The 26489-nt window shown below is 38.8% G+C and overlaps 1 protein-coding gene across 6 annotated transcripts in view; it reads right to left on the bottom strand.

Annotated features, from left to right (window-relative positions):
- DLG1 (discs large MAGUK scaffold protein 1) overlaps nucleotides 1-26227 on the bottom strand; it is a 173788-nt gene extending 147561 nt beyond the window's left edge. For all 6 annotated transcript variants that reach the window (XM_075507201.1, XM_075507203.1, XM_075507205.1 and 3 more), the window contains exons 1-3: nucleotides 25800-26227; nucleotides 25360-25491; nucleotides 10940-11106 (exon numbers count right to left, since the gene is read on the bottom strand). In XM_075507201.1, the coding sequence (XP_075363316.1) occupies nucleotides 10940-11106; nucleotides 25360-25491; nucleotides 25800-25818 (318 nt within the window). In that variant the 5' untranslated portion in view covers nucleotides 25819-26227. The remainder of the gene's footprint in view (nucleotides 1-10939; nucleotides 11107-25359; nucleotides 25492-25799) is intronic.
- Nucleotides 26228-26489: the final 262 nt, after the last annotated feature.

The following is a 26489-nucleotide window of genomic DNA, read 5'->3' as shown; positions in this document are numbered from 1 at the left end:
GTAATGAATGGAATATTCCATGTAGAACAGGGAGAGAAGAAAGTGGCAAGGAAAGAGTAATGCATATTGCAAGAGAAACGCTATTTTGAGCCTCAAATTAACCTAGAATTTCATTTCCTTTTGTAAGGCTGTAATGCAGTGACAAGGCAAAGTTTGTATGCGCAGGCATTGTCTTCTCAGCCTAATTAGCACAGCTGGGAAAAGTCAAACACTTGGGCACAAAAAACCCCTTCTATGTACTATGAAACACTAAATTGACAGTTTCATACATTGGCAAGAACCTTATTACACTAATTTCCCACAAGAGGCATTGAAAGCAACTAGTTAACTCAGTTTCTTCTATCTTGTCCTATTAGGTCTCCCACTAAGACCTTTGGTACAAACACAATGAAGCCTCTGAAAAAATTCAATAAATAATTTCAAACTATTAAATCTCATCTGCATCATTTTGCTTTTAGCTCAAGATGCACAACTAGCCAAACGGATTATATTTCGCATCAGCAAACAACTCTAGAATATACTAAGTACGTTATCTAGACCATTCTCACTATTCCCTTTAAGTTTTCTGAAATTTTATTCCACTTGATTCTCTGGCTCTGCCATGGGGGGAGGCAGCAAAGAAAAAGTTAAATACGGAAACTATTCTTCCTAAACTTACACATCTTATTTTGTGGGCAGCTGGTACCTTTACAGGACAAAAAGGAAAAGGAGGACATTACAAAATCCTTCTTCAACTTAAAACAAAACAAAAAACAACCCCAAAACAAACCACACCCCAAAACCCCCATACCATTAAAGAAGAAAAGCTTGATTGAATGCTAGTAAAAACAACTCTGTTCAGCCTGAATGGAATTTCAAGATAAATCTTGTACCATTCAGCCACCAAGACCAGGATTTTTATCTTGTGTGTCCAAGTCAAGCCAGAGATACTTTTCATTTTTACATTGTCTATGAAGTCTGTGAAGAATTTCTACTATGAACATCTAGGTGAAGTTTTCATTGCTGCAAAGCATCAGTGGGAAAAATATGGATATTTCAGATTGATAAGGCTCAACCCAGACAGAAGTCTAAGATTTCTGACTTTAGAAAGCAGAAAAGCACAGCACCAGTTTAAGCTGATGGAACTTTCTTCTTTGTCAGAAAGGGAAAAGGAAAAAAAAAAAAACACAAAACACACTCTTGTAGCTGAATGCACAGGAGGTACCCCATATACAAATTATCCTTGAATTTCCCAAGTCTTCTGTTGGGAAGACTGTTAATTTCTCTGAACTTTACAAAGTGCAAGCACCCAAAAAGGTAAGGGAAACTGAGGAAATGTGTTTTTAGGTGACTTGGCACGTGTCCAGCGTCTTGCCCAGAAACACCCTCAATGACTAGTCCAAGACACACAGTCAGCCCACGTGTACGTTTCTTGCACAAACTTCGGTTTAGGAGCCCCCTGTAGTGCGCACAAACTCTGCTTGTCCCTCATGCTCTGTCTACGAAGGGCAAAGATCAATGATACCTTCTCATCACTCAAATTTCTCTCAGCCACCTTGGTTCAAGATTAAGCTTCTGCAGACTAATTCTGGCTACAACTGGCTTACATTCAGGGTCAATCACTTTCTTCTTTTCCCTAAATTTTTTATTCTCTTGTCTTCTTTAGGACTCTTTCAGAACTAAAGATCATAATCATGCTATTTTTTTCCCACCCCACTCACTATCATCCTTTTAATAAGACCTGAGGCCCATTAGTCTTATCATAGAAAGCACATAACTTCTTTCAGTTTGCCAATGCAGACTATGAGATGTGGAAAAGAGACCAATCCAGAGGGGTGGGGAAAAGACATTTCTTAGCTGAGGATTTGTGGGTCAGACTGTTCATCATGAACAGGCACACTAAACAGTTCAGAGCAGAGGGCACAGAGAAAGTCTCATAACAAGCATGCTTGAGAAGTAGTAACGCATCCACTGCACAAATCAGAGTAGCACGACTAACCAAGCTACATAAGAGCCCTTTACCAACCACTGCACCACTGCGATGGATTAAAAGCCCTTCCTAGTAACTGCTTGCACAGTTCTTTCAAGACCCACCTTCAGCTAAGCACAAACAACAGAATGTCCACCCAGAACAAAAGACACCAATCACACATACCATACTGGTACAGCAAAGAATTTTGCAGCAAAAACCAATACACATTTTCATAAATATAGTACACAGATGGATAAGCACCCAAAGAAGAGAGCACTGTACATAAAGAAGTATTTCCTAGTCCAAAAGCAGTCTCTGCAGACTTTTCATTGGAAATACTGCACATAGAAGAAATAAATATGATTTGAACAAGATTGACCAAGACTCAAACATTCATGAGGTTTAGCATTGTCATAAGAAACAATAATATAGCTTCTTGAAGACAAATTTTATAACTTCTTGAATGAGCAAGCATACGTTAAATTTTGGAGCTCAGAAGAAACAGCTTGTTCAAAATAAGTAGGTAAGGAAACCAGAACTAACTACTGCAATTGAACAATTTAATAAAATAACTTAGAGCCTTCTTTCCTTTAAATTGTATTGTGAGGAGCAACAGAAAGATATTAAAGGAAACAACAAAACTTGAATCAAAATCATGAAACACACGAAAAGCTCCATTTTTAATGCACTGAAGAGTAAGATGTTTCCACATAGTACTGTTAGCCATTAAAATTCACTATTCTTCTACTGAATTTGTGAGAAGCAATGTCATTCATACTTATTGAAAATACACCTGTCCTGTCAGCTCCAAGGGATCCCAGTAACAATCAGCAACAACTACTCTATACAGTTTGGCCAGAAGGAAAAAGTGCATTTTCATTCATCACTATTTGTGGCATTAATATTAAAAAACAAAGGATGATTCTCATGTGAGAAACACAAAGGAAAGAGACTTTTTTTCTTGCCTTAAATTATCTACCAATTCTTTCAAGTTATGTTTGGCAGTCACTTTTTGTGCCTTCACAGGCTTATTCTTTTTCCAGTCTGAAAGATTCTATCTACAAAGTCACAAGATAACTAAATAAAGGAAAATTCATGCAGAGATAGACCGTACATAGAAATAAATCATGCAAATGAAAACAATGCTTTGGAAAATACTGATTTTGCAGATAATTTCTTCATCTATCCACAAATGTAAAAGTGCATATGGATACTTAAATGCTAATTTGCTCCCAGATTCTATGAGAAAACCTGCATAATACACAGCTGTCACAGGTGTAACCAGAGAAGCAGGCTCAGCTTGGCTTTTCAAGAGTGTATCAATTGCCCAACCTTAGCATATTTGAGGAGACATTTCAAAGACTCAAGTAAAGATCAAGCACTATCATCACTCCAAGCATTTTCTCAGCTCCTTTACTAAAGAAAGCATTAAAATTGTAAGATGCTGTAACCTAATTTATCTAGCTACCTTTGAACCTGGCTGCAGGATGTAATTATTACGAGTAATAAAAAAACATAATTAGATACCAAATTCACGTAATTTTTTTGCAAGTTCTCTATTTACTTCTGAATTGAGAAAGGTAAGCTTTTAGAAATAGCAGATTTGCATTGCTTACGTATGCATCTCGAAGTGAGCATGGGGTTTTTGTTTGTTCACTTTTGCATTCCGTTTGACCAGAAGCCTGCCCCGGAAGACTTTTTTTTAGCTTTGGTTCAATACTTACATTATTTTATTTGTACAAACAGCCTGGATTTCAGAATTGAAAGCAAAATACACAGGAAACCAAATATCATTTCCCCACTGTAAAGTTAACACAGAGAAAGCAATGAGGCTCCTGAGTGACCCAACACTATATACTATGGGGTGATGAAAGAAAATAAGCACACCATTTCTGCAGAAAAGGAGTTGATATAAATAATGGGCAATACACACATACAGATACAAGCATAAAGAAGTAGTATGATAACAGGGAGTACAACAATCAGACATAGCATATCATCAAGCTAGACAGTACTGAATCTTTATAAATATCAAGGCAAAGATGACATTTGAAGACAGTGCAATAGGTCTGGGTTTTTCCCAGGAACAGCTTGTTATTACGACAGGTACAATTGACTGCATTTGTAAAGGCCAGGTGAGGATATAGCAGTCAACAAAACTCAGAAACAGGAAAACAGAACTAGAGTATCCTGCTGCTTTAATAATGCACTCTACATATGCAGGTATCTCTTTCTGAGATTTCCTCTAAGATCCTGATTAACTGCTTGATGCACAATTCCATTTTGAATACAAATTGCTACTGACGAAACACATTTTTTTTTCATTCCACTAGAAACCATACATCCAAAGTTCTTTCCTCTAGACTATGTCAGCTCATCTTATTAAGAAGTTACACAAAACTATCAAAATCTTACAAAGGTTAAGACAACATTACTGCTTGCTTTGTAAACAAAACCAATTCCTATATTGTAGGTGAAAATTAAGTTACCTTAACTCTATCCGTTTTCAAAATATTCACATTGACTATTATTTGTCTTTTTACAGATACTGAGCAAACCAAACATGAGCCTACAGTATGCCTTAATAGCAAAGGAGGCTAACAGGATTGCATTAGCAGAAACACAGTCAGTAGTATCAAGCAAAACTATTATTCCCCTTTGCTTGGCACTTCTAATAAGGCATCTGCAATACTGCATTCAGTTTTGGGCCCCCCAATACGACAAGAATGTTGATAGCGTGGAGCAAGTTCTGCAGAGGCCATCAAGATGGTGAGGGGGCTGGAAGTCTCACCCCTTAAAGTTAGGATGAAGGCACAGGGCTTGTTTTAGCTTTGAGAAAAAAGTTCACTGGAACCTAAAAGCAGCCTTCCAGTACCTACAATGAGGTTACCCAGAAGGCACAGCCAAGTGCATGTTGCATGATGGAAAGACATGAGAAGCCACAAATAAATTGAAACAGAGATTTCAATCAGAAATAAGGCAAAGCTTTTTCACCATGAGCATTGTCAAGCATTGGAACAGATCGGCCAGAAAGGTTTTGCAGTTCCCATCCTTGGAGGTTTTCAGGGCTTAGCTGCTTGAAACCCTTTGCAATCTGATCAACCTCACAGGTGAGCCGGGATTATTTTATGATTCCAAGATGTTTAGAGAATTTCATTTCCACCCTGCCTTGGCATCAAATTTAGCTGACGTCTGTAATTTCAGCTATTTTCCTTACTTCCTCTTTTGCTTTCTTTTATTAAAGAAATTGGCAAAAGGCCTTAAAAGACAGTGAGCCAGACAGTCTCTCTACATGCCAGACACTAAACACATGGGCATGTGCAGATAAATGGGGAAACTACAGATCAGACCGAAGTGCTTCAGCCACTAGTACTCACTAAATACAGAGATCTGTTAGCCCAACTGTAAGAGTAAGACACTGCAGAGAGAGTTCCACCTCCTAAGACAAAACATTTCTTTTGAGATAGTGTTCAGTGAGTTGGGGTTTTTTTCAACATCTAAAATGAAATTGTTGCTACTTTTAAATCTGAGAAGTTAAGCTAAAAAGTGTTCACTGTTTAGCTTGAATTATAACACTTATTATTTAGCTTGAATTATCACAATATTAAAACATACCCTACAGGTTTTAAAAAAAAAAAAAAAGTTGCAAGACAACTATTTCCTTAGCAATACACTACTCAATTAGGCCAAAGGAGATTTCTACCAGTGATTCAAGTTTCACCACGTATTTCTCAAACACAGACTGTCCCACCTACAGATGGCACTACAGATCACTGCAAACAGCTTAAAAGAGCTCCCTCCTGTACACGTACTTCTCTCACACGATTACTAGCATTAAGAGATCTTGCTTTAGATTTGTTAGCTGCTTTGCCAATGCACACCTAAAACTCAGTATTTGATGTACATAAGAAAAAGGTATGCACCTTTCATCCTTTTCAGATTGAATCTATTTTTTTTTGCTAGTCCCTAGTACTGAAAGGATTAACATTCTTTTTGTGCTTATCACGGTCTTGAATCTCTTCTTTTTTTTTTTTTTGGCCTCATCATCTTTTTGTACTGGAGATTAAAACAAATAAAACTGTCAAATAAGGCTCCAGGAAATATAAAGCATTGAAAAGAAAACAGATTGCTGTGAACAGGAAAACTGCAATCTGTAGCTCTAACTTGCTCTAACACAATACCTATGGGGATTACAAACTCCAGTCTTTTGATCCAGAAGTAGGAAGGCAAAAGCAGAACTACGCTATGTGTCCCATTAAAAGTCCTCAGGCAACCTAAGCTTGTATACCACTATTCTATGTATATACACAAGCACACATTGCTAAAAAGTCATTCCCCAAGTCAGCTGTGTAGAAAGTTCTTGTAATACAATCCTTAATCACTTTAGGGGAGCATTATATTCCCACTCTCAAGCAACTCTCACATATACCATCAAAGTGTCAGCTGGAAGAATACTCATTTGGCCCAGAGTAACTACAGCAAAAATATATCATTAAGGTAAAAGAAACAGGGTTGAAAGGTTTCACTTCCAAGGCTAACAATTTGCAAGGAAGAAAAAACTGTCCTGTTCTTATCACCTACAGTCCTACCAGCCTGGCAAGCAATAGAAGAGAGCTAAAATAACCTCAAAGTGCATCTGGTATGCCGATCTGGTTATATCTGGTTAGTGAACTAATATTGAATTGGGCGGCAGCGTTGCAAATCAAAAAAGTTACAGTTTCTGATAAAAAAAAAAAAAGCTGGCTATGAACAAAATCAGATATACTAAACTCGAGTTCCCTCCAATCTCTAGTAAGTTTCAGCAAGCAAATCAAATCATTAGATTAAACACATGCCGTACCAGAATCATTATGCCCTTGGGTTGATTAAAACCAAATATAAAAAAAAACCTAAGTACCTAAAAAAGAAGCATATTATTGAAATCAAAATGCATTAAGTTTTACAGGATAAAAACATTAATTTTCATGTACTACACACAGCAAGTATGTGGAATATAAACTGTCAATACATAAGAATTTCTCCTCATAATTTTTATTACATTTCAAAATATTGAGGAAAAGGTATTGCCTTACAGGTATATGAAGAAAAAAAACAACAGTCATTGAAAAAGAAAGAATGAAGATCGATAATATGTACAAGATTATATGTTTACTGTAACAATTTTCATATATATTTGAAAGCTAAAATAAGACATTCAGATATACCAGAAAAAGCAAATGAAACCAACACCGAACTACCACTCTTCAAAATTGTCCACCTTTACAACTATAATGTGGAAGCAGTCTTCTAACTAATGAAATACAAGGTAACATTTACTGTAGGTGACAGAGACTGTGAGAAAAGTTCGGTTTCAGTTTCACATAAACTAGTATCACCACCAATATATGCAACTATGCTTTTAAATACTGGCAATAAATGTAAAATCTGACCTTCATATACCGAAAAGTCAAACAACTGTCTGACTTTCACATGATACTCGAGACAAAAAAATCTGAAGGAAGACAGGTGGCTTTGTCATAAATGTTCAAGTCTGGGCCATTTAGAAAAATAACAAAGTAATCCACACTATATCAGGTTCTGTTAGGTAACACTATATACCATGACCACAAGACTGTACTGGAGAAGCAGCTGCATTATCTAGCAAACAGTTCAGCTGAGAACATACACTTATGTCTATGGTGAGAATCCCCAATTAGACCATTCTTCCTTTCAACGCATTTGTGATCTTGCCACGATAATATGCCTGTTGTCATAGGTGCAGTGTCATGGACAAGTCCTTGCATTACTGGCAGTCTACTAGGACATGACAATAAAAACTAAAGATGCAACTTCATAATTAAATTACACCTTCATATGCACCTTTATGTAAAATTTAGAAAGATACGGGGACAACACTACCCTATAGCTGATAAGTTAGTCATTCTTATTGTGGACTTCTTGGTAGCAAAATAAGCAAACTTCTATAGGATAAAATTCCCAGTTTCTGGAGGGGTCCAGGGGAAGAATAATCACAAAGCCTGGATTTAACAGTACGCATTATGCTGCACTTCAGATTTCAGCAGGTTTCCCCTATAGGGGAAGCACAAAATGTGTGCTACAGTTGGAACATCATAACACAAGTCTCATAGCAGCAGATACTTGCTTCGCAATCCCAGCTGCTGGAATTAGGAGCATGTTTAACAACGGAATGGTTTGGTAGCGACATAAAAAACCAAAAATCCTCGGGTCCACTACAGTGTTGCATGGTGTATAAGGGGCAGAGGGGGAAACACACAGAACACATGTAAGCCATTTAAGACAGTTATGCTGCCTTTAAAGACCTTCAATAACAGAGACTGCCCATGTACAGCTATTCTGGTGCCTAGGAAAACATTTAAAACATTTTTGCTAAGCCTATTACTATAGTGTAAGTCTAACACATCTGTATAGGCACAAAATAATATCTTCCTTTTTTTACATTTGCCTACAAACACAGGAAAATTCCATTTCCCAATTAAGTGTTCAGTTCTTTTAAGCAGCACCAAATCTTTCCATCGGTCTTCGTTTCTTTTCAAGCTTTAGTTCTTCCTTGTCAATCTCTTCTAAGCACTTAAATTCTTCTACATCTTTTTTGCACCATGGTACCTTAAATTTGACAATATCTCCAGCAAAGCCTTATGCAGACCAAGTAGAATGGAACAATTTTATACCACACTCTTAAGTCAATAAAGGTGTTTCTTTTCATGTATTAACATGATGTGGTTGACTCACCTTGGGATTCAAAAAATGACCCAGATGTTTCCTGAGAAATCACTTCTTAACTCTTCAACTTCTATGGGTGCTACTGAAATACAACCAAAGTGCAGGACACTGTACTTGGTCCTGCCGAACTAAAGCGTGCCCACTAATTACTTCAACTGCTCAAGGCTTCATTCTAGTCTTAGCTTCTGAAGCAGCAACACAGCATTCCCCTCCCACGGTTTAATTTATAATTTAGTCAGGATATTTCCACTAATAACTCAAACTAGGATGCATTTTTTAGAAACTTTAACTGATATATTATCTCAAAAGATAGCCTGTTAAACCTTGCCAAAAGTTTTACTGAAGTGCTGTTAACAACTATGACAGCTATTATTTGTCTCCTTTATTGCTTTCAAGGAGCTACAAAAAGACTGTAGAATCATTCCCTGTGCCTGTTAAACCTGGATCCTCCTTCCCTGCCTTGCTCCTATATACACCCTTTTTAAAAGTGTTTGCCCATCTGCAGTTTTCTGGAACTTTATCCATCTTCTGTGATCACCGGCAACTGTAATGACTTTTAAATTGCCTCATTAAGTTCTTTGCACATGCAAACATGAAATGCATTAGAACCAGCTTATTTCAAGACAACTCAGTAGACCAAATAAACTTTGCCTATCCTTGCCTACCCTATTGTCTACAGTACATTCTGCTCCTGCTTCCAGGAGACTCCGTTTCCACCACACCTTCAGAAAGTTCTATGGCTCTAAGCCTAAGAGTTAGATGATGGAATACAAGTAAATAGCACAAAGGTGTTTTCTATACTATTTCTTATATACCCTAGCATTACTCCATTTTCTGCAAAGATGACAATTCTTAAAGAAAATTTTCATTAAGGTGACTATGACAGTGGCCTTCTCTATGCAACTTAGCTAACTAAGATTCCAAAGAGACATATAATTTAAGTTTTCCAGTGTATAACCAAGATTAACAAAAAATCAAAGGAAAATAATCCATTCCTACACTGCAAGTTCAACTAGACTTTTAATCCCTCAGTGTTCAATTACTTACAAACCTGAAAAATGTTATACCTAGGCTGCTCATTTTTTTTCATGTAAATAAATTATATTGCCAAGAACAGTCATTAAATAACTCTTGTCCCTGGCTAGTCTAAAAAGCTGATCTTTTATCTACTAGCTATCTTCTACTTTCTGACAGAACACAACACAACTCTTGGATTTCCTCTATAGTTTCCTTTAAGGCACTTCGGACACGTTTCATACTAGCTTCAACATGACAAATTTCAGAAAAGCTACAATAAGCACAAGCACTTTTTAACTGCACAAACTCACTAGCACATCACACTATTGCTTACGTCCTGCAGGTAAGTGGACTTTCATACACAGTCCAAACAGCCTCTGATAGAGTTCACTCAGTAAGGCATCCTAACCACTTTATCTTGCTGGTAGCTGGAAGCTCCCGAGCTTCCCTACAGGCTGCAGCACCAGTCCTTTGGCTGGTCTCCCCCAGTGCTCCTCCTGAGCTCTGTGACCATTTCATGAAAATGGGTCATCACAGCATACTGCCTTCAGTTATTACTGAGAAGCTCACACACCTGTTCCAATGCTGTCAGCATTGAGGGCACACTTGAAACAAAGTTCACCTCTTTAGGGACAAATAATAGGTCTGATAAAAAAAAAAAAAACAACTTTCAAGCAACATTATAACTTTAACTTGGGCAGGGAGGTCTTGATTTAGGGAAAAATATACATCAGCGTGCATTTCCCTGCTCAGTTTTCTCACCACTCACTAGTGACAACTGGATTCATGTCGTTTTCCAAAAAAAGTCCTTCCAAAACACAGCTGTATAAGTAGCAGAGAATTTCTTATGAACAGACTGAAAAGTTTACTATCAGAAAGATATAGCTTCAGATTTCCCAAATTATTAATGAAGTAATGACTGAAGAGTCATCAGTATGGATGAGTATAAGCATACTAAGCCTGTCAGCAAGGTTCCAAATTCAGAGCATAAATCCAATTTAATGGTCACTTAATGGTACATTTGACAAATAAGTTTATAAATTTTTGACTAAGCAAAATGCACACATCTGTTATTAAACATTTCAATAATTAAATCCCCTAAGACTATTGATCTTAATAATGTAAGTTTTCTATGGAAATAAATATTTTATAAAATGAAGGAAATGTAGAGAACAATGTTGAGCTAATAGTCTCAACAAGAAAAATAAAACAGAGATTTCTTTATCGTACCTCTACACTTGGGCTAAGGCTGCTCGGCAGTGTTTCTGATGTCACTGTTGTGCTTGGAAGGCTGGAGAAGTCCCAGGTATTCACAGGCTGTATTGGTTCAGATGGCTGAGAGTGATCAATGCATTTTGGATTGTCCAATAAGGTCACTTCATAAAATTCTTGAATATCTAAAGATGTGAAAAAATTGAGAAGTTAAGCTTTATAGTTACTATAACATTCCGATTTTAACACCACCCTCCTTCTGCAAAGCAAATTAGATACCTATGACTTTATCTACCTATTACAGATGAAGCTGTATCACCAAGATCACATGAACCTCCCCACAGGATACACAACTCACTCTCTACGCCCCGTATGTCAGAGCCTGCGTGTCCCCAATCACTTTGGGCTTCTGCCACCGACCCTGGTAGCATGATCTGCAGAGGAACAGCAGAAGCATATGGAATAACTGCAGCAGAATAGTGGAAGGGACAGGTGTCTATGCTTCAAGTTATGGTATACATAATTTCAGCTAATTTAGCCTTTGGTTATATGAAATCTACTGTTCAAGGGCAATATTAGAAGGTCATTTTTGTGGTATATGCTTTAATTAAATGACCACAGAAATAGAAGTATACTGATGAAATCAGCAAGAGAGAGAAATTGCAAGAAGTTAGGAAAAAGGAGATTGATCAAGATGGGTCATCATCTGCTTTTTCAGTCTAAGTAACAGAAATAGGATTAAACTTTAACAGTATGAATTATGAGTCGTACTTATGACCTAATAAACAGCTGCTCCTATAACCCTGAAGACACACTGGAAAAATCTGGGGAACAAGAATCTGGCTGCAGTAGTTTTTTTATTTATATCCTATCAACTACATGAAGCATCAATAAAAACAACACAATCTAAAGAAGCATCCAGGGTGTTTCTATGGAAGTATAAGCACATGAAACTTGCTACCACAACTGTAATCACATCCATAAACATTCACATTAAAAAAAAAAAATAAATCTGAAAAGGTATAGGCTAAGGGAAGGGCAGACAACTGAAGAAGTTGTCTTGTAAAGCTTTTAGTCTCTTCTTCGAAGTAAAAATCTGCTGAATAGGAGTTATAAACTCACGTTTTTAACTACACCAACTTCACAGAAGACAAACATACAAACATGGTTAGCCCAAGAAGTAAATAGGACCCAGCCATGAATAAGGACTCTAATATGCAGAATCTTGTAGCTTTTCAGCAGCTGCCCAGAGACAGTAATAGAGGCACAATAACTAATTCCTTTATAGAGCTGCACCACAAAAGAAAGACCATACAAGTAAGAGAAGTCTTACTGTTGCTGCTGTTCCAGTCTTAGATTTTTTTTTTATATAGACATTGCACTACTGCTCTCTACCAGTTCAGAAAACTGCAATTCTCAAATTCCATTTGTATCTTTTCTCTGAGCAAGACTCAAATTCTTATCAACTGCTTACATTAATTTTTAAAGTTATACTTGCACTTAGCGCAGCTGATTGGAAGAAGTAGCAGTGAGGGTTGCAGAAGATGTTAAGTGACCTAGATATACAGGAGCAAAGCAGCCTAAGAGATACAAATTGCCTTTAAATCTATCTTTCACATTAGCTCCCTCAGTTGCAAATTTGTCTTGAAGCTGCATTAACATTAATACATCAATCAAGCACACCAAGTAAAGATTTTTTTTTTTTTTTTTGCCGCGATAGAGAGTACTTTGTATATTAAAATAGGCAGTGGTTTAAGTTGATTCTGTAGCTGCAATCCACAGCAACCAAGCCAGGAAGATTACTGCATTATTTATGGGAAGGGGTTATTTGTGCAACTGTTTTGCAACAGAAATCTAGGGCACCAATTCTCAATTCTGCTACTATTCTTTTAAGTCCCTGCCAGTGGAGGTAGCCACTTATTCATACTACAGAATGACTTGTTTCAAAAAGCACGTTATTTCCCATACATCTTCTCCACTTCCCTATGAAGGACACCACAATAGACTTACTGTTTAAAGATGTCAGAAATATATACACCACTTCATAGGGTGATTAGTTTCTGTTTATCCTGAACTCGCTCCAAATCCACAAAAAAGTTTCTAGGAGCTCAGTGTCTATATGATAATATCTACCTTTTTTTTTTTTTAAACATTTGTTTACATTTTTACTATTCAGAATGCAAACATCAAGTACTTACGAGTACAGGCAAGCAGTCTATGCACCCTGAATGCATTAGATACACAAGGAATGGAGTGCTGCACATTTACATTTTTTAAAGCCAAAAACTCAGGCCATACTAAATCTAACCTAAAAAATTTCTTCTTCTGGTCTACTGCTACGTATCAGCTCACAAAAATATTTCATCACATGAACACACTTAAATATCTACTGAAGTCTTATTAATCTGTGAATGCATTACCAGCATATGAAAAGTTCTAACATTTTCCCAATTCTTACAAATAGCAGGTAGTAAAAGACTGATTTTTTTTTTTTTTTAAGTTACATTTATGGTTAGATTCCCTCTCCAACCTAAATGTGCTTTTTTCATGTCCCAGCCCCTTCCTCCCATATTAATTCCACAACAGATTATATCTCAAACTAAGTTACAGAAAACTAAGTTACAGAAAAATAATTCAAATCAGGTATCACACAACAGTAAAAGAAAACGCAGATGGGGAACATTTCTAACTAGATGGGGAACATTAAAAGAACAGCTGACTGACACTTAAAAAATAGGAGGACAAAGTTTCAGGAAAGCCAAAGTGACAAAAAGTGATGAATTGTAGGCAACAGAAAATCATCCTGGAATTATGTCAGCTTACAAGTAAAACCACGTTAAGAAGCTAAATCAGCAATATGTCTGATGGCAACAAGAATAAAAGTCTATACAAAGCAAGTGACAGACCACCAGTTCTGAAAAGGAGGACTCTTAAGACATGGAAAAGAAAATTATTTTTCTTCACTTTTAGTAATGTCAAAAGCTAAACAGTGGTGACAAATAGTATTTTTTTCAGTAGTCATTACAGTACAAGTTGACCAACTACAAGCAGTTTGCTGGTATATTATTTTTTTGTCCTCTTCTCGTATTCTTCACTCATCTTAATTTTGTTCTTTGAATCGGCTCATTCACCAGTAATGTGATACACTATAAGCTAAAACTCCTCACTCTTAAAGCAAACAAGAAAGAGTTATCCACCAAATATAAATTGAAACCCAAATCGATTTCACAAGGGAGTTCCAGATTCACTAAAAACCACAACACAGTAATTAAAAGAACAGCAGAATTGCAGAAGCAAACAAATTCTTACATCATCCCCTAAATTAAGTATATTTGATGGCACTTCAAGAGCCTACATCAATTCTGTCTAGAGGATCTGCCTCCGAGGACAAGGATTCCTACTAGAAACACGACACCATTCCTTCAGACAGATTTCTTCCCTGCTCCTTAGAAATCAGACAGAAGGCTTCTGCTTGCCATTTCTACTGGTATGTGGAGTGTCTGGTACTTTTTGCTATATGTTCAGAGAGTACACTTGTAATCAGGATTACTTAAGATCAGTGCACATTCTAAAAATCTAATTGTCAAGCCAAGCTCTCCACATATACCTTTCCTGCAGAAAGGAATATGTAATTTTAGTATAGTCAGCTAGTAAAATCAAGCTGAGCAGAATTTTTCTCTGCATTCACTTATGCATGAACCTTTTGATAATTGTACCTTTGCAAGTCAAAGATGGGATACCCATAATTGCATCTTCTTAAGAGAACGGTGTAATCCCATAAACAAGGTGTTGACGTTACTTGTAACAGGCCATGGGCCTCACATTAAGCTAATAACCAGGCCTCTGGACGTGTCTTGGCCTGCCTGGAGCTTTGTTTCAGCTTGTCCAACTCTAACAGCAATTATCTAAAGACCAGGTGACTTATCTAATTCATATAGCTTTTACTTAGCTTCAGATGCGTGATGTAACACCTATTTTTATAAATATTTATATATGAAATACACACAGCTTATAAATAATATTAAAATGTATACATTTGCATATAAATAATACATATTCTATGTATATTACATATAACTATATGTAAACCCAATCGGTGTTACATCACACAATTGTCCAAAGCTAAGTAAAAGCTATACATAAGTACATGCACACACACAGATTGTATATACAAATAAGTGTGTGTGTGTATTTCTATAACTAATAGATATCAATAACAAGTAGTTATTCTGTAGGGTATTAATTACTTATGACCCCAGAATAAAAAGCAGCATAGAGGAGCACAAGCATAGAATGACAGCAGAGGTCTTGAAAATAAAGGCACAGGATGATATGGGAGGCCCCAAGGCTATAAACAACGGACCAACTGCTAATTACTGGTCAAAGGAAACCAGCCTTGTGAACTGGGCAGGAACATTTTGGGGGATAACAGAACAAAGAACAAGCATCCAGCAGATGTAAAACACACCATATATGCAAGAAATTCAAATGTAACATGGAACTGCAAAGTAATGAAGACAGCACGAAGCCAGAGTATGTTAGCAAACAAATAACCTCAAGAAAACACAACAGCAAGGAGGAAGAAACCATCAACACCGTACATCTCCATGGTAAGGATTCCCTGTACCACTCAGTCTCCCATTCCCCATTCTTCCCTGCCCATATTTTAATATGTTTTGGCTTTCTAACAAGTATTAAGCAACTCACTAATTTTTTACATGATGTTGTTCTTTAGGTTTCCGATTTACATTTTCTGATTTCTGATTTACATCTGATTTCTGATTTACATTTTAAGCATCTTGACCATTTGTGGGTTATAGGTGTTTTTTCTTAAATAAATGCCAGGAAATTCCACACAAGCTTAACATTTCATGGACTAAAACACTGACACATTTACTACAACAGACTGCACTGGACACTGTGCATGTAAAACAGTGAACTGTTGCCCTTACACCATACGCTACACAAAGTTGTGAACTGCTACCACAATACAGACAAAGTTAACAACCACATTTGTATATGCTGTATTAATTGTATCCTCATTTGAAGATTTTCAGTTTTAATGTATTTAACAGCTTTGTGCATGAGCAAGAGTTAATTTAGGAAGTTCATGTTTGTTTTCTGTTTGCTCATTTTTTATAAACTCTAAATTCATATTTTACATTCTAAAAAGCAAAGGGGAATGGTCACCTCCCTTGACCTGCTGGCAATACTTCATCTAATGCAGCCCAGGATACTATTGGCCGCCTTTGCCACAAGGGCACACTGCTTGCTCATGTTCAACTTGGTGTCCACCAGGACCCCCAAGTCCTTTTCTGCAAAACTGCTTTCCTGCTGGGTGGCCCCCAGCATATATTGGTACATGGGATTGTTCTTCTCCAAGTGCTGGACTTTGCACTTCTTGTTGAACTCCATGAGATTCCTGTCAGCCCATTTCTCCAGCCTGTCAAGGTCCCTCTGCTCAGCAGCACGACCAGGATTTATGTGCTCCTGCTATATAGTTAATCCTGCACTGACATCGATGAGATATTCCTTTTCTGATAGATGGTTTGTTCTGCTGTTGAACAATTTCAGCCAATGTCAAAGTCAGCAAGTCAGAAAATGACTAGATACATTTGCATCAACATACAGACACAAAGCATTTCAATACCAGCTTTGTTCAGGAGAACCTTTCAGTGCAACCATGCTCCCTCAGGCTTGCAAGCAACCAAGGAGCATATGAATTATTTCAGAAATTTACTTATTTCAGTTTGGTATTTCACTTGAAGATTCATCCATGTGACCAATTCCTTTATCATCTCTCATTGGTCTGCCTCTTCTCAGACATTGGCTCATCCAAATACCTGGGTTTTTTTCACATATAGGTAACTTCATAAACAAACACATCTTAAGAATTTGACCAGCTGTATGTTGTCCAGGAAGAGGTGTCATCCCATTACAAATTAAGTACTTCTCTAATTGGGGGGGGGGGGGCCAGGCGAGACATCTTTCTTAGGGCTTCCTGCCAGCACCTGAAGCACTGAAAACTTAAAACTACTAGAAAGGAAAACAAAGGTCAACAAGTTATTTCAGTTCAGGGCAATTTGAGATGTATGGCCTCTGCCAAATTCTTAGCAGCCCTACATAATGAATGTATAGACAAAATGCAAGCAGAGTCAGGATCATTGTCAGAACAGGCAAAAGAGCCTGCCAATGCTAGACGTTCATTCTTCAGTTGTAAAGCAACTCCTACAAATTCTAAGGAAGTCTCAGTCCTGCATGCTTACTTCACCTGCTATATCAAGCTAAGAATATCCATTTAACACAAGTAAACCAAGACTTGAAAAGTATATGATTAGTGATCACCAAGAAAATACAAACACAAAGAAAAGCTTCATATCCATTTACCAAGCCAATGACCAGAGTCAACTAAGTATTCTCTTTGTGTATTCATTGGTTGTGTTATGGTGTGTGTGTCCAGTCAAAAATAAAAGTTTGCATTTGTACTATGAAAAGTGAAAACCAGTCTCATCACAACCCGTGTAAAGCCCCTTTCAGGGTTGGTTGTTCGGGGTTTTTTTTTCTTCTTTAAGAACCTAAACTGGCTACTGCTGTGCACAATCAAGACTTCTTAAAAATAAAAGTTGCAAGTTGCAGTGCAACTTTCTCACCACACATGTTCTGTTCTACAAGATCCTTTGCTACAAGCTGCAGCATCCAACTACTTATCCTCAACCCTTCCACTTGTTTCAGTAACTGTGTCCTACCCTTTAAACCTCCCTTCTGCACACACTTCTTTGCTTAACTCAACTTCCAGGAGATGCTGTTTTCCACTTCTAACACAAATGCTCCTTAATTTGTGCTCAACTGAAACTGCCCTCACCTAACCTCAGAACTAGTTGTTTGCTTTTATTCTTCTAGTTGCTTTTTACAGTCAGACATATTCAACTCCTTGCCAGCCTGTCCACTTTCGCTTTCCAAACTGTTCATTCATATTTTCCTCTTTGCTTACTAATCACTCCTTCACCGTATCTTCACGTTGTCTCTTTCCAATTTTCCTACAGAAACCCACAGGGTCTTCTCCTCTATGTTCAGAACTAAGGTAGGAAAAACTTATAAAAATTAATCACACAGCCAAAAATTGGCATAACAGTCTTCTGCTGTCCAAACTCTTTTCCATTTAATACCACCTCATGTGCACTTAGTCATCAACCTAAGCATAAAAAAAAAAAAAACCACACACACACACAACAGACCAAACCCAAACTAAAAATGAACTCCCCAGTTATCCACCCTCTCCAAATATCTCAACCCCAGTTGCAAATCAGCAGCCAATATAACAATATACTTTTTTTTTTAAAGGGATGTATTTACTACTGACTTTAGTGGTAACAAAAACCTGTCAGGGATAAAGGAAGTGTTACTATTAAGTCTTGTTTGTAGGATATCCCCTAAATAGTGTCAGTACAGGACTGAGGAGTTCTCTCTCCAGACAAATGCGTTCAAAATAATCAAACTATTTTTGGGATGAGTTCACTCAACACTCAAAGTTGAGCTTTCATACAGGTGCATAGCTCTTAGAGAAGACAGCACAAGTGTTGGTTTCTTCTACCAACAGTAAGCTCATAGATTCCAAGGTAATTATCTGACATTGGTGGCAACACAAGGATGGATGGCACCACATACTAGCATCTCCACCAGCGGTAACATTTGTACATTTCCTGCAGCCAAACTCTAACACAAGTTTCTGAACTTAAGGACTTAAATTTGCAGTGCTTTTACAATTTGTCCACAAGTTTTCCTTATTGCACCTCTGTCTTAGGCTGACCTTTTAATTTCAAGCCAAAATAACTCAGCTTTTTTGAGGACATGGCTGGGAAGATATTTACACATGACAAGATTCCTATAAAAGCTTTACCAAAGAGCTCTAGAGCCTCCTCTAATTTGAAGAAGGAACATGAATCTAAGGAGGCTATTCTAGTGTCAGCCCTACACCTTCTGCGGTCTCTTAACATTCTTGCAAATTTGGCCTAGTTATAATTCAGGAAGCCATCTGTGCAAGGAGATTACTAGTCAGCTGCTAGAGTTCAGTTTCTTTGAAGATTCATTCCACCTGCACCAAAACAAGCACCATCCCTCAAAACAGAGGCAACCAGATGCACAGGAGGCACATGACATTCCAGCTGCAGAGCTGAACAAGATGTTCTGCCCTTGCTGCTGGGATCACCATGGAAGCAGACCTAAGATTAAGACCAAATACCCTCCCTTGTGCTTTACCCCTTCCTCTACACTGTACCCAAGCACTGAAGCAAATGTTTAGGGAGATTAGGAGCAAAGCCAGGTACACAGCAGCATGGGAGGAGATCAGAGGCATCAGAACTAGGGAACACAGGTGAAAGAACACAAGAAAGTGAAGCAAGAACAGGACAGAAGATGAACCTTCCCAGAACCTGGAAACTATACCAATTATTCCCAACTTTGACTTTCTTTTCAGCCCCTGGACAAACTGCAGATTTATTGGCAAAGTTTTCTTATCAATAGGCCCTTTTAATGGTAACCCTGTGAAGAGAATACTGTAATTGATAAATACTACAGTGCAGCTATTCAACACTGAATACACAGTCAGTATAATAACCACAAGGATAATCTTTTCCCACAATACTATTTATCTGCATACCAGTAGCTACTCAACTTACACTAGTCTTACTTGCTATTTTAGGCTACAAAAAGCAGCACCTAATTCCAAAAATTCAATACATTGCACTGTCACACATACATGTAACACAGCATGGAAAACACTTGAAAAAAGCAAGCACACAACCACCCCAAAACTTTCTATGCTATCAAACTGCATTACATACGTACAAACCAATAAGTAGTTCTTTACAAAGGATGAGCAATGAGACTGTTTCACTCATTATTATGTTCCTTGAAGAGGAAGACATGAAGTGCTTCCAAAAACTGAAGAAATGGCAATTCTGAAGAAATGGCAATCTACATGGCAGAAAGCATACTAACAATGACTGAGTTAACACTCCAATCATCTGGACACCAACTAAAATGTTTTATCCTCCCTCCATCTGGATAAAGTAAAATACATGAAAATAATCAAGTACTTAACTACCTTTGAAGACACAACGCTAGGTCAAATCTCTCTGAAACTGACCAACTTTCGCATAAGTTTTAGAAAGAGACCATAGTAAGCATAGCCATAGTATATCCTTAGGTAACCTGTCCAAAAAGCAGACAAACACTTCAAAGTTGCAAGAACTATATCCATGGATGTTTCAGCCTCAAATATGAGCAAAGATGTTGTATTATAGAAGTCGCAATCTGGGGAAAAAGTCATAAAAATGCAGCAAGGGTTAGATTTCAATGCGAAAATACCCTATTTAGCATCTACAACAATTTCAGTAGTATCCAATATAACAGAAGATCCAATTCTCTCTGAACTTTCCTCCAATAAAAGAAAAAAAAAAAGAAACAAAACAATATTCACAACACCACTAACCAGGTCCTCAACTTACTGTCAAGAATGTCTGGATTCTTAATGTAAATATTATTCGACCGAGTCTGAAAGAACTTGTACTAGGGCCTCAGTAACATTTAGAAAGTGGGAAGCAGTTCACAAAGTAGCCTTCCTCAAGTTAACTGGAGCAGTCTTACGCAATGACACATACCAACAACTAAAATTCTCTCTGAGGCCTGAGCTGATTTGAAAAGTTAACTGTGTCATCATGTCATATGCTCTATTAACTAACTATATAAGTGAAATAAAAGCTGATACTGGAGTTTTCCCAAGAGCAAGTACTTTTGGTTTCAGTTATGAAGAGCAGCTTCTGCTTTAACTGTGTTCAATTTTAACTTAGCCAGCAAGTACAGAAAATATTTCCAAGCTGGATAATTGAGCGGGAGCTAAAAGAGCAAAAATGTCTACAGAGATGCCACACACAGCTCAGAACTGGGGCCGCATGCCGTCTAGCAGAAATGTAGTCAATCCACTCCAAAGGGTACTAACTTTGAGGAGTGCTGACCCAATCCAGCCTACTTCAGTCTAAAATCTAGGGTTGTTTCCCTAATTCACTTCAGAAAGCCAGTGTGGACAGAGCTGAGAAACATGCAGAATATGTTTTATATTCCTAGAATTTTCAGCCCCAGTCAGACTGCTGATAAATATGAACAAAGAGTTTACCTTAACTCAACCATCAATTTTACAAAAATTTCAGAGACAGGACTTCTTTCTCTGGTGTGTAAAAACGTATTAACAGCATTTTTAATATATTCTGTCCAATTCATAAAGCTCATGAATCCAACCTATGGTTAAAAAACCTTAACGATTACCAGGGGGAGCTGTACTTCGGTTCAGTAAGGATTACTGAAACCACTACATTTTTTTCTTCAAGATTTCCCATACTGGATATTTAGTGTTAGGAATAGCCAGCGCATAAGCACAATTCTCGAGGCAGATCGTCATGCAAAAGGACTCCAAATGAAACAAATTAGACTGCTTACACATATGAAATTCAACACATTCAACCTCCCCTAGTCAAATTTGCCACTTTATACCAAAAAGTCTTTATATGCATAGCTATAAAATAATATATAAAAACCCACTTAAGACGGACAAGGCAAGAAAGAAGGCAAGAAAGGCAGCACAGCCAACTCCATTGCCAGGGTATGTACAGACTCTTTCAGAATTCCTTTTTTCTGACACCTGTGCAAATGGAGTTAGCTATTGCCAGGAAAGGGAATATTTTTAAAGTAGTAAACTACTTCATGTTTCTAGCTATAACTAGTAATATTTTTAATTTTAGAAGACTATTTTAATATGGCCGACTACAGCACATAACCCATTAAAAACAGACTTCAATTACACAAAAAGATTCTGTGTATAAACAGAAGTCTGCTTCACATGTTTTTCCCTTAGAAGTGTTAGACTTACGCATGCACATGTTCCTCCTCTTATATTTTCAAAAAGATAAATACATCATATATCTATCTTTTACAAGAACCTGTACCTTCTCAAGAAAGCAAAATAGTGCCCAAATTAGGAGGAGAAATTATCTGCAGAATTATTACCTCACTATTTGAAGATAAATATCAAACTCTTTACCAAAGTGAAATTAAGTCTATTCCATGCCTCCGTATGTGGATATCGTACTTCGGTCTCTTAATAAACCGAATCACCTTATCAATTATCAGAATATCAATAACAAGCTATTTTAACTACAACCAAGAAATCACAAGCTAGAAAAGATACCGCACAATTCTGAGACTGTACAGTAGGAATTTACTTAAAACTGACACTATTCTCAAGCTGATTTTAATTACAGGCCATTGCTATCTATTTAATTAAAGTACTATAGACATCATTACACTTGGCTGGTTGAAGCAAAAGCAATGGGAAATACCACATTACAGAATACATAGAAAATTTAAAAAAAGGGCTTTTTCACAAACTGTTTTAAGGAGGTTATATTTGGTTACCAATTTTGTTACTAATTTGAAGTTCCTACAGTTATTTCACTTGAAATATAACACTGTAGCAATAACGTCAATTTCATAACACTGGTTGTTCACACTGACTAGTTATTGCTCCAATTCAAATCATTTAAAGCCATAATTATATATTTAAGAACCGGGTCCAGTGTGTAGATTGCTGAACTAAAGTTTTATTGATAGAATTAAAAGGAGAGGATGACATCAAAAAAGGCTCAAATGAGAAAATAATACCATTTATTCTTCAGCATTCAAATGGAAATTCACCAAAAAATAACCTTTAATCCCTTCACGTGTATCTAAATATATGAAATATTGATAAAATGTGTAGCTTTCAGGAATATTTAATTTCCCCCATTATAAACCTAAAGATACATTTCTGTGCATAAAGTAATGTCTATTTTTTTTCTTGAAAGAACAGCATTTGATTGCCAAGTTAAAAATTACACTAAAAAAGATACATGAAGTTGACAGCAGATCCTGACTGCAGCCTTCACAAACATTCTCACCTATCATGGACAGGCAGGTCTTGGATATAGTGCAGTAACTTGGCAGAAAAAGCAGAAAATAAATGAATTAAGTTTTTTTTCTTTTTTAGTATTATTTAAAAAAAAAAAAAAAAAAAAAAAGAAACTAAGAGTAGCACTCTTTCTGGAAGAAGTACCTATATGAGAAATAACTTGGTAGTCGAGCTTGAAACTTTCTGTCAGAACAGCACTGGCTATTTAAGTTGGGGACACATCACAAGTCCTCTAAAAGGCACACTTAAAAATCTGCTATGAAGTAATGTGAACCTGCAGCACAACCGAATACTTCATCCAGCCTGCTCCCAAATCTTGATAGAAAGAGGACAGGCAGGAGCAGACTCAAGGTCTTCCCAATAACTGCAGCCATCCTCCAGACAGAATCTTTTCCAGGGACTCCCCCCACTCTTTACCCCCATCATGCAGTAGTCACACTATAAAAAGATGTTTCCAGGAAAACAATAGCCAGGAGCAGCCTGACATGAACAAGAACTTCCCTGATGCATTTCCATGGAAAGGAGTGGGTTAAAGGAGAAAGACTCATGTTGACAGCATAAATTGCTTGGAAAGTACTAGCCTTCTGTGTTATCATCTTTCAAATAAACAGTTTGGGAACATACGCATACACTCTGAAATAAACAATCATTCAATGAATTCAGTAAATGCAAAGTTAATCCAACACACCCAAGAAGAATGACACCTATTGTGCACGCACAGATGAACTCAACAAAAACTAGGGTCATATGGTTGCAACGTACAACTTCTTACAAGACCAGAAAACAGGCCATGTAGCCCACCCAGGCAACAACACATTCCTGTCTTCTGCTCTTGCAGCATGAAGCCAGCAGACAAGGGGTTGCCTGCTGTTTCAAGTTTACTACTACTAGGTGTAGAGTTATTAAAACAATGAAGATCCATATGTGGATATGAGAAGAAACTACATCTTGCAGGTTACAATATCAAAGGCTAATAGATCAGTATCTTATTCAATGAAGAGGAGAAAATGGAGTGCTGCATGGATCTTCAAGACAGTTTAAGAAAAAAACCAAACATACACACAAACCCCAAGAAAAATGGTAGTCAACATTGAAATTTGCTGGGTGAAAGTAAAAAGCACAACTGCAGCACATTAAGCTTCTGATATAAGACCTCAACATTCTGATCCACCAATGAGCGAATTCTGTTCATACATGTCCCACAAAGATTATGTCAAGCTTTTCATCATGGAGACGGCTAGCATCAACTTAGCATCAGAGAAACGTACAGAGTTCCTGTAAGTAAAAGATTTCTGTAACTGACCTATTTTCACAACTATGTTTCATGAACTTACATGATAAAAAAACACAGCAAGATTACTATCTTCCAAAAACCTACATAAGAAGATGAAATAAATGTGCAGCAATGCATGTTTATGTTTTGCCTGTCCCTGTGTTTCCACCACAACATAGATTCAAAGAAGCTGCAGTGCTATGAAGTAGGACATACACCTGTACGACAATAACCATGCAGTAAGCCAAATAACAAATTTAGCTACAGTGTTTGTTATTAGTACAATTCAAAGGCAGGTTACTTCGTTAAAAAACAAGGATGCAGAACTTTACAAATTTTACTCCTGAAGGTAAACTAACACAACCCTTTCATCCATTAGCTGTCAAAGATAGTGACAATCAATCAAGGAGGAACCACATCTCAGTGCTTCACTACAGAAGTTTCCAAATAAAGTCAGGATTCTGCAAGTTGTATATATGTGCAGGTTTTTTTGCAAACAGATATGCGGGAAATTCAAAGTTACATATAAGTAGTTCAACAAGACTTATGGGAACATTTTAAGTGAAGGACTACAAATACTTTACACTAAGAATTAGTAGTGTTTTCACTACACTTTAATATGCAACAAACAAAAGAGAGATCACTATAGTATTCCCTGAAGCATTAGAGGTTTCTTGTCATTTACTTTAAGTTAACTTTGCACTTCAGATATACACTTTGTGATGTCTTTAAAGATTCTTCAGCAGGAATATTTGCCTGAATCCTACCCTAGATTAAAAGCATCTCAACTCATTCATTAACCTGTTACATATGGACTCACAAAAAAAAACCCCCCTACTCCTTAGAAATTGTTCAGGTGAAAAAAGGTATGTGGAAAAAACAGTCTACATAAAGTAATCTACAATAACATGTCACAGAAGAAAAAATTGCACCACAGTTTTAAGCAGTTTGAGCCAGTCAAAAGCGTCGAATAAAGTCAGTATATTAAACAAGTGAACTGTTGATCTGTAACAGCACGTGTGTTACTATGCAAAACAAAAACACAACAACAAAAACCACATGGCTTCTAACGTAAGGGCAAAATATCTTTTCTTCTTAACACTGCAAGCGACGGCATAAGCAAGAACCGACCGGCTTGAGCACAAACTGAGAGAAGTCAGCCTTTACCTATCAAAGCCTGGAACAGGTTACTTTGGAAGATGCTGATGACACGCTCTATGGAGTTTCGCAGCTGCCGGTCCTCCGCCTGGCTCAGCTTGGAGCGGTATTCCTCCAGGAGGCGCAGGGCTCGCTGGGTATCTGCAAGCGGAGACCAGACACACCGGTGACCCCGGCACACCAGGTAGGAGGACCGGGGATGCACACGCCGGAGACGCAACAAGCCTCCGCGCTCGGGACCGCCCCAGCCCAGCCCGGCAGCTTCTTTGTTCGCAGCTGGGAGAGCGCGGGCGGGACCGTGCCCCTCGGCAGGCTCGCACCGCCCGCAGCCCGCGGACCGGCGGCTCCCGGCAGCCACCCCTCCTCGCCCGTCCCGCCATCGCCCGCCGCAGCAGCTGTCAGGCAGCGACTCCGGCAGCTACCGGGGCCCCTCGCCGTGCGGCGCTCACCTTGCTTCCTGACGGGCATGGCGCTCCGGGGCTGCGGCGCTCCCCCGGCGGCCGGGGCTCCGCCTCACAAACTTTGAGCCCGAGTTGGGGGCGGCGCGGCGGGGCCGGTGGCACGGCTCCCCCTGCCGGCCGGGCGCGGGGGGGGGGGGGGGGGGCGGCGGCCGCCCTGCCTGACCGACCCACCGACCGACCCGCACACCCGCCGGCCGGCCGGCGAGCAAGCAGCTCCGCTCGGAGCTCCCGCCGGCGCCCGCCGCGGCGCCTCCGCGAGGGACGGGACGGGACAAGCCGAGCCGGGCCAGGCCGGACGGCGCGGTGCAGCACGGCGGGCCGGGGCGGGCAGGGCTGTGGCGCTCGCGCCGCCCGCCGCCTCCCGCTCGCACTGCTCGGAAATTCCAAACTTTCCAGCCAAAATGGCGGCCTGGAGGCTGTGGGGAGCGCGCCCCCCCCCCCCCACGTGACCGGGCCCGGCGGCCGCCCAATCAGGGCTCGGCTCGGCTCGGGGCCGGTACCTAGTCGGCGGGCCGGGGGGGGGGAGGAGGCAAGGTGAGCGCTCGCCGCCCGCCTTAAAGGGGCCGGCGCGCGGCGGCCTGGCCCCGCCCAGGCCCGCGCGCGGAGGCGGTGGTCCCCGAGACCGGTCCCTCCCGCACGGCCCCTCAGGGCGCCTGAAAGCTCCCGCTGTGTACCGGG

The sequence above is a fragment of the Mycteria americana genome, chromosome 7, assembly GCF_035582795.1.
Source record: "Mycteria americana isolate JAX WOST 10 ecotype Jacksonville Zoo and Gardens chromosome 7, USCA_MyAme_1.0, whole genome shotgun sequence".
NCBI lineage: Eukaryota > Metazoa > Chordata > Aves > Ciconiiformes > Ciconiidae > Mycteria > Mycteria americana.
Note: the sequence above shows the minus strand (reverse complement) of the source record. Positions and strands in the feature narration are given on the sequence as shown.